The sequence below is a fragment of the Sorex araneus genome, chromosome 1, assembly GCF_027595985.1.
Source record: "Sorex araneus isolate mSorAra2 chromosome 1, mSorAra2.pri, whole genome shotgun sequence".
NCBI lineage: Eukaryota > Metazoa > Chordata > Mammalia > Eulipotyphla > Soricidae > Sorex > Sorex araneus.
The window spans coordinates 427,534,001-427,546,310 of record NC_073302.1 but is presented as its reverse complement, the minus strand read 5'-3'; the positions used below and the strand labels follow the sequence as shown (position 1 = coordinate 427,546,310).

General features: G+C 42.3%; 1 protein-coding gene across 3 annotated transcripts in view; it reads left to right on the top strand.

The window, feature by feature from the left end:
* The window catches only part of TNPO3 (transportin 3), an 84,366-nt gene that overhangs the window by 49,930 nt on the left and 22,126 nt on the right, over positions 1 to 12,310 (top strand). For all 3 annotated transcript variants that reach the window (XM_004608270.3, XM_004608272.3, XM_055147084.1), the window contains 5 exons: positions 1,505 to 1,596; positions 4,066 to 4,205; positions 5,885 to 6,076; positions 9,526 to 9,617; positions 11,929 to 12,005. In XM_004608270.3, coding sequence (XP_004608327.1) covers positions 1,505 to 1,596; positions 4,066 to 4,205; positions 5,885 to 6,076; positions 9,526 to 9,617; positions 11,929 to 12,005 — 593 coding nt within the window. The remainder of the gene's footprint in view (positions 1 to 1,504; positions 1,597 to 4,065; positions 4,206 to 5,884; positions 6,077 to 9,525; positions 9,618 to 11,928; positions 12,006 to 12,310) is intronic.

Below are 12,310 nucleotides of genomic sequence, written 5' to 3'. Positions count from 1 at the left end.
ACTTGGCCAGTTGAAATGGAAGATCAGAGATGAGCCTTATAAACTTGAGGATGTGTAAAGGGAAATTTGGACTTACCCAGGAAAAATAAGCAAGATTTTATTTACTAAATATGTGCCCACTTCTGGGAATCCTTTTAGTTATTTGGCATTATCTACACTTTCTTGGTTAGATTCCGTGCAGTTTGATCCCAGAGTTACTAGAGTAAAAGAGTCACGGTCCTGTCTGTTGTTTTTCTAACAGTGGGTAACATTTTACCTCATTGTGTCGTAGTCGTCATCATTCCACTGTCACTTAACATTTTCATAATTTGAGCTTGTTTTCATGTTGCTAGGTCACGGCCTGTGCTCTGGAAAACTACTTTCTGTATTCGTCAACAGTATTAAGTTTTTTTGTCCTTGCTTTTTCTGCCTATTTGGGGGTATAATATAATCTAAATAAATCTGTATGTATTTTCCTTTTCTTTGGGTTCTGGGCCACACCCGGTGACGCTCAGAGCTTAGTCCTGGCAGTGCTCAGGGGACATATGGGATGCCAGGGATTGAGCCTGGGTCGGCCACATGCAAGGCAAGTGCCTATCCGCTGTACTATCACTCCCACCCTGTCTGTATTTTTCTTTATATTGAGCAAGGTGTGTTGATTGGCCTGCCTTCTAAGGGTTTAGGTTTTCTGAAAAGCAGATTCAGTGAGTTCTACAGATCACATGTGACCAATGCTGAGATTTTAACTCTTTTATGACTGACTCTGCACTTCTCCCAAGCTTCAGTCAACACTGCATCAATTATTAAACATCAAAATATGTTTAACATATTTTGTGAAATAGCAGTTCCTAAAGATACTCTTTGCCCCTCTTACCCCACTCCCCAAAAAAGGGCTTTAACAATTAAAGTTGGGAAATGACTTAAATAGCGTTTAAAAGACACCAGTGAGGCCCTGCAATAAGAGAATTAGTTTATTATTTGAAAATGTCTTGTTTTGACCTATACCTGGTCATATTCCATGACTAGACTTGAACATCTGCCTAGTCTTTTTTTATTTTTTCCTCTCTCACTTCTCCTTTGCTTTGATACGGTATTGTAATAGGTGCTTCTAACGGCTACTTTTATAGGAAATTAAGCGATTAGTTTTGATCAAGAAAAGTAGATAAAAATGATAGACTGCATATGTGGAAGATTTACCTGTTTCAGTTTTAGTGTTTGCAGTTTTATCGATTACTGTTTGAGTCAAAGAGGCTTTCATGAATATATTTTGTTTCCATAATACTTTGTGGGGACAGAGGATAATCTTGACACACTCTCAAAGAATTAAAAGAGCTTATTCCAGATATTAAAAAGTATTTACTTACAGTATGTGGATGAATATTGAAATATTTCTTCTTTGGCTCTGAAAGATAATTAGATTTTAAAAGAAGGGGTTGGATTGGTTAGAACTATAGGATTTTTTGTTTTGTTTTGAAATTCTATTGTTTTCCTTTTAATGGATCCATAATCCACCTCTTTTCTCTAGTTATATTCTACTCTGAAAGAAGGCAACCCGCCCTGGGAGGTGACAGAAGCGGTTCTCTTTATCATGGCTGCTATAGCAAAGAGTGTTGATCCGTGAGTGTCTAATAAGTCTTTTGCTGGGAACCTTGTCAAAGGAAAGAAAGTCATCACCATTTCCCTCTTACATATGTTTGGAAACTCTTACGTCTTGCTTTTACACTTTGAGAGTCTAGTCCAGAGTAGCATGCATTGCTGATAGCCATTTTTATTTTGTTTAAATTTTATTTGTTGGCCAAGGAGCAGCTTTATTATGATAGGGTGGGGTGGGTGACTAGGGAAGGGGAGCAGCTTTGAGGCCTTCAAGAGAGCAATTTGACTCTTGTCCCAAGGCTCACAGTTTGGGGTGTATTTGACTGCACAGCTATCAAAGATGAGACCTTAGTCACAAAACATTTGTCTTACATGTGTGAGGCCCTGGCCTTGATCCCTGGCAACACAACACACACACACACACACAATTATCTATAGTCATGATGCTAGAAAAAGAATACTTTATTTCCAGTTGGGACTCCCTTTTGAGTGTTGTTATAATAAAACTTGGTTATATTGTTAAATTGGGGGTACTTGTTTAAACGCAGTTGAATAGACACTAGTATTTAACCTGCAGTTTCAGCAAGCTATCCTTATAAATAGAATTTTTTTCTGCTTTAGGGAATCATTTGTGAATTTCGGAGGCAAGGGACTGTCACTACTGCACTTAGAGAAAAGCAAAATCTAGGGAGCTGGAGCAGCAGTACACCGGGCAGGGTGCTTGCCTTGCACACAGATAACTGGGTTCAATGCCCAGCAGCCCATTTGGTTTCCCCAATCCATCGAAGATTGATCCCTGAGCACAGAGCCAGAAATGTGCCCTGAGCATCTCCAGGTGTGGCCCAAACCAGCCATCAATCCCCCCATCCCCCCCAAAAAAAAATGTAACAAAATCTAAAGAACCGTCATTATAATTGCCATTGCAATTGGAAAATTTTTAGTTATTAGAATATGACTTCTGACTTCTTAACAGTTCTATTTATGACCTCAAATCTTTGAAACCCTGTTATGTGCCATAAATCTATAAATTAATGTTAATATGCATCAGGTTTTCTTGAATTGTGATCAGATACATGCGTTTTAATTCTTGATCCCAGAGCCTTCATTGGAGAGATGATTAAGGCACATATTTATTTAAAAAAGGACTGTGCACTTTTCTCAGCTGCCTTCTGGGGCCTACTCAATGAAATCTTACCCAGCAAAAGCCCAGATAGAGTAGGTTTGTTTCTCCTTATTAAAATATTCTCATTCTGGGCTGGAGTAATACTTCAGTGGGCCGGGTTTGATTCTTGGCACCTCACATGGTTCCCTGTATCCTCCAGCAGAGATCCCTGAGCATAGCTGGGAGTAAGCCCTGAGCACCATCAAGGGTGACCTTCCCACCCCGAGGAAAATAAAATGATTTTATCCTGAATTACACATAGACTCTGTTTCGGTCCTGAAGACCTTCAGTGACCATCCGAAGAGAGTTAAAAAAATGTTCTAACGAGTATGTGTTGGTTTGAAAAGACTGGCCGATCCTCTCAATAATTAGCTTAACAACCCCGGCAAATTTAAGGCATATGTGAGAGATTTTGTAGATTTTTGTTGTGTTGGTTGTTTATCAGCATTTTAAGCAAACTGAATGATTATGATTTTTTGATATATACAAAAAGCTTATTATTTTTCAGATGAGGAGGTAGATATTCAAATAAAACCTATCCAGAATTGGTTTTATCTTCAGGTAGTTAACTTGTTTTTAATTCAGAATATTTTTATTTAACATCTTTCACTTCCAGATAAGATGCCACCACTGTGGGGGTATCCTTCATGTTTCTCAAAGAAATTTAGTCAGTGTACTTGGGGAGTGAAAAAGAAAGAGGTGGAGCAGGAAAAAATAAATTCATGGAGTTACGGAAAGTAATTTGTTAACTTTAGTTTTCATTCATGTATCAAGTCAGGTACCCTTCCTTATTCCTGCATCTCAAGTCCTTTTTCCTTTAGTTAGTGAGTTGGCCTATCCACTCCTATTCTGGAAATTTCTACTCTATAGTTTTAAGAACCTTGTGGAGAATAACAATTAAGAGAAGGTGGTTTTTGAGTTGCCCGTGAATTCATTTAGCCATTCAGCAGCATTTCCTGATTGCCCACTATGTGCCAGGCACTGTTCTAGGTACTACAGGTATAGAAGTGAATGGATTCTTTAAAAGAACATTCATCCACAGTAAATGCCAATGTGCATCTCCGATTTGAAGAGTCGGCCAGCAGGATGTGTCTTTAGACTTATGACTGGCAGAGATTAAGGAGCAGTAACACTTCACCTGCAACAGTGATACTTGTCCCCCTCTTTGTAGGGTTTAAAATAGCTTCACATGAAATGTTAAGTTAGTATTTGTACCCAAATAGTTATCTGGAAGGAAATTCTTGAGCAATGATAATGTCTTTGCAACCTGTAAGTTGGCCAGAATTTAGCCTCAGAAATGGTAATGGAAGGGGCTTTCCTTGGGTTCTCAGGGAGAACAACCCGACTCTTGTGGAGGTCCTGGAAGGCGTGGTCCGGCTGCCCGAGAGCGTGCACACCGCCGTGCGCTACACCAGCATCGAGTTGGTCGGAGAGATGAGTGAAGTGGTCGATCGAAACCCTCAGTTCCTCGGTATGTACAAACCCTCCCCTCGGGCCACCACTGCAGCACTTTTTTTTTTTTTTTCTCTTTGGTTCCAGTTTTCCTACTTTCTCTTTCATTGACGGTCTGTTTCAAGACAGAGTAAATACTATGTGCTGTGGCTTATTTGATAAGATGTTTATAATCTGATGAGATCATGGAGGAAGAACTTTCAAATAATTGGATCTGTAGATAAGGAAACAGTGTGCTTCTAGAACTTTGCTTCAACATGAACGTTTCCTTCTGTCTTTGCTAGTCCTGGCGTATGTTTGAGCTCATCGGGACTTGCCTATAGTTCTGACCTAGGAGCTATTACAAGAGCAAAGGAGAGCATTTTTCAGTGTTTTAAAAAATTGTTCCATTTAAAGAGTAAGAATTAGTATTTGAAGGTAATTAAGTGTAAATGAAGAGGGTTGACTTACATAACCTCTGGTTGCCTTTTACTGACTTGAAAAATTAGCTAAAGATGATAAAAAAATAAATTGAAAGTAAAGTTAGAAATCTTCTAATCCCACCCCACCTCCCAGTTATTATCTAGATAAAATTTATCTAGGGCAGGGTATTTGCCTTGCACACAGCTGACCTGTGTTAAATCCCTGGCACCCCATATGGTCCCCTGAGTGCAAAGCCAGGGGTAAGCCCTGCGTACTGCCAGAGTGAGTCAAAACAAAACTTTTAAAACCAGGGTGATGTATTATGCCCCCCCTCCCTTATTGTTTTAGTTGTTTATTTTTGGTTTGGGGTCACACCAAGCTGTGCTCAGGATTGCTTCTGGCTCTACACTCAGGAATTCCTGCAGGCTTTGCTTAGGGGACCATATGGTGTGTTGAGCATCAAACCTGGGTTGACCTCAAGCAAGGCAAGCGTCCTACCCACTGTACTATCTCACCAGCCCCGACATTTAAAAGAGATATATTCTGATAATTTGAAGACTCCACTAACTTGTGGCTAGTACATCAAAATTGGATGGGTTTCCTGTGCCTCTTCTGTGGCTCCTACATACCTTTTTGTTGTTGGGGAAGGGGGCAGAGTCAGGCCACATGCAACTGCTCTCAGGGATGACTCCGAGCTCTGTGCTCAGAGATCATCACTCTAGATGGGGCTCAGGGGACCATATGGGCTGCCAGGGATCAAACTCAGGATGAGTGCAAGACAAATGCCCTACCCATTGTATTCTCCAGCCCTGCACACAATCTTTTTTATTGACTAAAATCCTTTTTAAAACATGTGCTATGTGTTCTTTTTCCTAGTGTGGTATACAGAGCACATGGTAGACATGCCATAGTTGAGCTGCTTAGTTTTTTTGGTGTTTATTGGGGGCCATACTGTGGTGCTCAGAGCTTGCTCCTGGCTCTGTGCTCAGGGATCAGTCTTGGTAGTGCTTGGTTGGGGAACCTTAAGTGGTGCTGGGGATCAGACCATGGTCAGCCTAGTACAGGGCAAGTATCATCTCTGACCTTTCAGTATTGTTTCCTTCCTGTCAGAAAAAATGAATTGCTAGGACTCTGCTTTCTTATACAGTGTCAGCGATGTCAGTTTTTATTTTGTTGCTCTCTGAATATGCTTTATTTTTAACCTAACAAAGGGAAAATAGATCTGTAGTTTAATGAACTAGAAATTGTCCTTGCTTTTCAATTATGTAATCTCTGCTCTGTGCCTTTTCTCCCTAGACCCTGTGTTGGGCTATCTGATGAAAGGCCTGTGTGAAAAGCCCCTGGCTTCTGTTGCAGCCAAAGCCATTCATAACATATGCTCTGTTTGCCGAGATCACATGGCTCAGCACTTTAATGGACTCTTGGAGATTGCCCGTTCCCTTGACTCCTTCATGTTGTCTCCAGAAGCTGCTGTGGGCTTGTTGAAAGGTACTGATGGTGTCACCAGAGACAGTCTCCTCTACACCACTAGGGGTGGTGGCTGTACATATATTACTTTCATAGAATGACAAGAGACTAAGCGTTATGATGCTATTTCTCTGAAATCCTGTTCAGAGACAAACAGCCAGAGTGGTGATGGAGTTCAGAATAATAGAACTGAAAATAGGAAGGCTGTATCAACTGCCGAAGGCAATAGACAGGAAGAGCCGGAGAACTGGTCTTCAGTAGGTCACTTGCCACGGGGGCAGGGGTGGAAGGGTAGTTAGGGAAGGGAACACTAGGGCAGTGGGGGAGAGGAAGGCCTGGGGGGCAGGGGGGTGCAGGAGAGAAATGGGATTGGTGGAGGGTAGTGGACACTGACAAAGGGGTTGATTATACACTGAAGCTCAATCATAAATATCCTTGTAACTCACAGTGATTCAATAAAAACTAATTTAAGTGAAGTTGGGAGAAGGGAGAAAGAAGGGACTTTAAACATGAATATTTGGAAATATTTGGAAGATTATGTTTTAGAAAGTAGAAACTTACTTTGGTTTTGGGCCACTCCTGGTAGTGCGTGGGGTGGAAGGACCATTTGGGACGCCAGAGACTAAAAACGGGTCAACTGAGGGGGTTGGGGGGCACGGGAGGGAGGACAGCCTGGGAATGCTCGGAAATCACTCCTAACTCTGCTGTCAAGAGTTAGTCCTGGCCATGCTCTGGGGACCAAATGGGACACTGGGGATGGCACCTTGGTCTGCCTAAAAGAAAGAAAATGCTTTCTAACCAAAACTTTCTGAAAAACAGATTTGGGTATCCAAGAGGGAGTGAAACTTTCTAAAAAACAGATTTGGGTACCCAAGAAGGAGCGAAACTCTTGCAGCTGGTGCGTTAGTCTCTCAGACAGCCGGCGGGGAGATATGTGATCTGTGTATGGATGCTAGTCTTTCTCATTTATGTTCTTTTTCAGTTTGGCTTGGATGGGGCTTAGGGACTTTTTGTTTTGTCTTGGGGCCATGTCCAGCAATGCCCAGGGCTTACTCCTGGCTCTGAGCTCAAAGATCACTCCTTGCAGTCCTTGGAGGCCAGGAATCCAGTCCAGGTTGTTCGCATGCAAAGCAGACGCCCTCCCCACTGCTCTCTCTGCCCGCTAGTCTTTCTCATGTTTATGGCCAGCTTCTTTATTAACCAGTGTAACCATGCATTTTTTAAGAAATATTTTCTTTCATGGTGTGAATTTTTGTTACTTTGCTCTATTGGCATAAATAGTCCAGTACATCAATGACAATTACTCTTGAAATGAATTCATTCAAAAAGAGATATACCTTTTGATACCTTTTGTTCTTTGTTGCCATTTTGTCATTTCTGGTGATTTTTTTTTTTTTTTTTTTTTTTTTTTTTTGAGCCACAAAAACCAAAGTCCTGGCTGTGCTCAGGACTTACTCCTGACTGCACTCAGGGATCACTCCCGGCAGTGCCCTGGGACAAGGTGGGCTGCTGGGGATCAAGCCCAGGTCAGGCACATGGAAGACAGGTACCTTCATCCGCTGTGGTCTCTTTCCAGGCCTTCTGCTGAATTTTCAGCTTGATACTGAAATGACATATAACTTGTACTAGGGTGTTGCGTCCCAGTTATCAGTAGCGCCTTTTAGATACAGAAAACCTTTTTAGAGAACACTCTTACCTGTAGAAATAAAAGGAAAGTTAGATTCTCGCTGCCCATACACACTAGTTTTAAGTAAGGGAAGGCTGTTCCTTATAAGTCCAGCTCTTCCATGGTTCATGGCCAGGGGGTGGGGGCAAAAATCATATTTGTTTTTAATTGGATTTATGGATTGATTACTATTGTTCCAATAAATTAGATTTTAGGAAATGAGAAAAAAAATAAGAACCTTTGACTTAGAAACATAGGCTGTCGTCTAATGAACGCTTCAGATCTGGGGGCCTGCAGCAGCCTTCTCAGTGGGGGCGGGGAGGGTGACCAGCAGTGAGTGCGGAAGGTCTGGTCCTTTAGTATGACTTGGTTGTTGTTGTTCCAAGTTAAAATTTTACTTAAAGAGGAAGGCACTTTCGCCACTGTTTAAAAATGAAAAAGCTAACTTAGCATTTCCTGTTGTTTATTCATCAACCCATTCACAGGTTAACTGAAACCCAGAGAGAATGGCCTTCCCTCAGTTCATAGATTTTTTTTAATCATAGAATTAGGAATAAATCTGAGTGTCAGCCCACTTTTCCTAAAAACATATGTCTGTTGGGGGGGCTGGGGAGATTACTCAAAGGACTGGATCAGCTCTTCTGCACGAAGGAGCTCCAGATTTGGTCCCTACACCTCGTGGGCTCCCCAGGCACTGCAGGTGACCTTCTCCCCGCTCCTCAACAGCCCTCCCCTATCCCATTAAAAAACAAATGAGGGGCTGGAGCAATAGCACAGCGGGTAGGGCATTTGCCTTGCACGAGGCCGACCCAGGTTTGATTCCCAGCATCCCATATGGTCCCCTGAGCACCGCCAGGAGTAATTCCTGAGTGCAGAGCCAGGAGTAACGCCTGTGCACAGCCGGGTGTGACCCAAAAAGCAAAAAAAAAAAAAAAAAAAAAAATTGAGGCTTACCTGACCCAGTAAATCAGAATCTCTGGGAAGTTTGGAAATCATTGTACTAAACTGTACAAAAAAAAATAACTTTGCTTTGTGAGGGCTACTTTTGAAGTTTTGAAGAATCAATTTTGAAGAATCAGTAGGAAAAATTTAAAACAGTAAAACAGTGGGTTGCTGAAGAGAAATAATATTTAACTTCAGTTGTAAAAAATAATATAGAGCTGTCTAAGCCAAAGAAAATAAATTAAAAATTATAATAAAATGCTGCTTTTAGTAATAACAGTACAGGGCCGGAGAGATACTACAGTGGGGTAAGGCATTTGCCTTGGATATGGCTGACTCAGGTTCAGTCCCAAGCACTCGTAATAAGTACTGATCATGGGACTGAGGGATAGTGCAGGGGTTAAGCCACTTGCCTTGAACCTACTGGCCCCATTTTGAATTCCCTGCACTACAGATGTCCCCTAAGCATTTCCAGTGTTCATTCCAGAGCACAGACCCAGGAATAGTTCCTGGATACTGGCAGATGTGGCCACAATACCCTCTTCCCCGTTTTCTCTTTTTTTTTTTTTTTTTTTGGCTTTTTGGGTCACACCTGGCGATGCACAGGGGTTACTCCTGGCTCTGCACTCAGGAATTACCCCTGGCCGTGCTCAGGGGACCATATGGGATGCTGGGATTTGAACCCGGGTCGGCCGCGTGCAAGGCAAATGCCCTACCCGCTGTGCTATCTCTCCAGCCCCCCCATTTTCTCTTAAAGTGTTGATCTTTTTTTGAAAGTGGAGCTGATAACCTTTCCTGTTACCTATGTGATACAGATCAGTCTTACCTATTTCAGCTCTTACATTCTTCCTTTGTCTTTCAGGAACATCACTTGTCCTCGCCAGATTACCTTTGGATAAGATTACTGAATGCCTTAGTGAACTATGTTCTGTACAGGTTATGGCATTGAAAAAGGTGAGTCTAAGTAATGGTGAAACAGATGTAAGATGTTAATGTGCTAGAACAAAAAAGACAAAGTTATTTTTTTTGCGGGTCATCTTTTATCTACTTAGAAAAGCCAGGAAAATGAACTCAAATGAACTATTGTCCAAAGCAACAAGTGTGTCCAAGTAACTCCAAACGTAGACCAAGATTAGTAAATTGCCACAATATGAATAATACACCATTGATAGTGAAAGACACCATATCATAACCTATGATTCCTTGAAGAGTATCAGAAAGACTTCAGCCTTTTTCAAATGACATTTATTGTGCATATCAGTGACTGTATTCAAGATCTTTTTTAGAACTTGACAGATTCCAAAGTTTATCTTGAGTGATATGCTGGTAGATGTAGCAAATTTTAGACAAGAAGAATAAAAGACAAAATGGCCTTGTCTCTTAAAATAAATTTTGAAACTATGATTTCTTTAAACTTAAAAATTTAGAGTAAAAAATAATTTTAAAGTTACCATCTTTCTGTTTTTGTATTTGCCTGCTTCCTGTGGTGGTGGAGGCAGACAGACAGATTTTTGTCAACTAACCGCTAGTGTGTGAGGATACTGGAGAGGCCAGAGCTTGAACTTGGGAATCCGAGTTCAGTGTCATTTTGCTGGGGTTCTGGGGGCCACGCCCTGCAGTGTTCTCCAGTGCTCAAGGTATGGTGCTGCTCAGGTCCTGTATATACTGCCAGGACCACTCTGCTGGTGCTTGGGGACCTCCTAGGCTCCACCCAGCAATGCTCAGGAGACTGTGATTTAGGCTTGGAATTGAATCCAGGTCAGACGCATGTACACATGTGCCCCAACCCCTGTGCTAAATCCTTCACCAGGAATCCCCTTGCCCACATTTTTTGTTTGTTCTTTTGTTTGCTACAGTTCTGGAGGAAACGATATCTATATAAGTGGCAACCTGTAGAGTAATATATAAAATACCTGAGGTTAGGACATGTCTCAAATGGCACAAAACATGGATATTCAAGCCCCTGGGTTTGATCTCAGATACTCGCTCTCTTCTGTTCCCTGCTCCCCAGTTCCTCAGAATCACTGGGCTTGAGCCCCTGAATACTGGTCCCCACAATTTTTAAAATGCATGTGTGGCTCTCCGGAGCCAGTTGGAAAAGTTGTGCTACTTAACAGGTTCATATTATCTTAGGGTTGGCAGGGAGCGTAGGTCCTGCCTGTCGCCTCCAGAGAAGGAATGGCTGACATCATTGTATATCTGTGATCTGGGTTGGGGCAGAAGTAGAATGAGAGACGCTATTATAAATAGAATATGCTTTTCCCCCTAGTCTTCAGGGGCTAGTTTTCTTAATAAAAATAAAATCTGATTGATTTTTAATCTGTTAGTGGGCAGGGTGTTTGCCTTGCACGCGGCCAACCCAGGTTCAATTCCTCTGTCCCTCTTCGAGAGCCTGGCAAGCTACCCGTGGCATATTCCATATGCCAAAAACAGTAACGAGTCTCACAATGGAGACGCTGCTGGGGCCCACTTGAGCAAATTGATGAACAACGGGACCACAGTGCTACCAGAATACACCTAGGGAATAAGATACGGAGTAATGCAGGTATTCTGAGCAGATAGATTTCATTTAAAAAGGAGGGGGTGGGGGGTATGAGTCCAGGGCAGCAGGTAGGATGTTGCCTTGCACGTGAACTCAGTTTCAGCCCCAGCACTCCCTCAGGTGGTCTCTCGAGTTCAGTAGGAGATAGAATTCTCTGATTCGCGAGAAGGGCCAGGAGTAGCCCCTGAGCACCACTGGTTGTGACACCAAAAGCAAACAAAACCTTTCTCTGATAAGGTGGAGTGTTGGTATATCTCTTTTTAAATTAATTTTTTGTCAGAATAACACTGATTTGAAGTGTCAAGTATCAACTTTGTATATAATTCTTTAACTTTAAAGTAAGCTACAAAAATTAAACTAGATTTCTATTCCCCAGTGACTGTGTAGTAAAATGTAGTATGACCAGGATTCAAGAAGGCTGTGCTCGGGGATGCCCCTTCGCTCTGCGCCCAGGAATCTCTCCTGGCAGGCTCAGGGGACCTTATGGGGGTGCCCGAGAGCGAACCCAGGTCGGCAGTGTGCAGGGCAGGCTGCCCTACCCCTCTGTGCTATGGCTCCAGCCCCAATAGTACAAATTTGAAAGTTTATACCATTTAGATAATTTCAGGAATCTGTTCTAAGGACCTAAGCAGATTGAGATGGACGGTGATGCATGAAGACTTCTGTTGGCAGTGTTTGCTGTAGGTCTGTTCTCTCACAGCTGATATTTCTGTCTGTCTCCAGCTGTTGTCTCAGGAGCCCAGCAACGGCTTGTCATCAGACCCCACTGTGTTCTTAGATCGCCTCGCAGTGATATTTAGGTAAGTAGGCTCCAGGCTTGCCTGGGGTAGTCATAAGCACGTATGGAATGGTTATGTCTAAGTAAAGCAGGTGGCTTTTTGGTTTTCTTAAACTTGCAGCTGTCAGGATGCTAGTTAATTCTGTTGGCTGGAGTTAGGGGCATAGGCCAAGTCTTAGATTTTGTTCATGGTAGACCTTTTTCTAGAAACCCTTTAAAAATGTAGTTGATTATTTTGATCTCTATACCAGTGATTCTCAATTTTTTGACATGCGTCAATCACCTAGAGGGCTCAGCAAAACGCAGGAGTGGGGCTTCACATGCAGA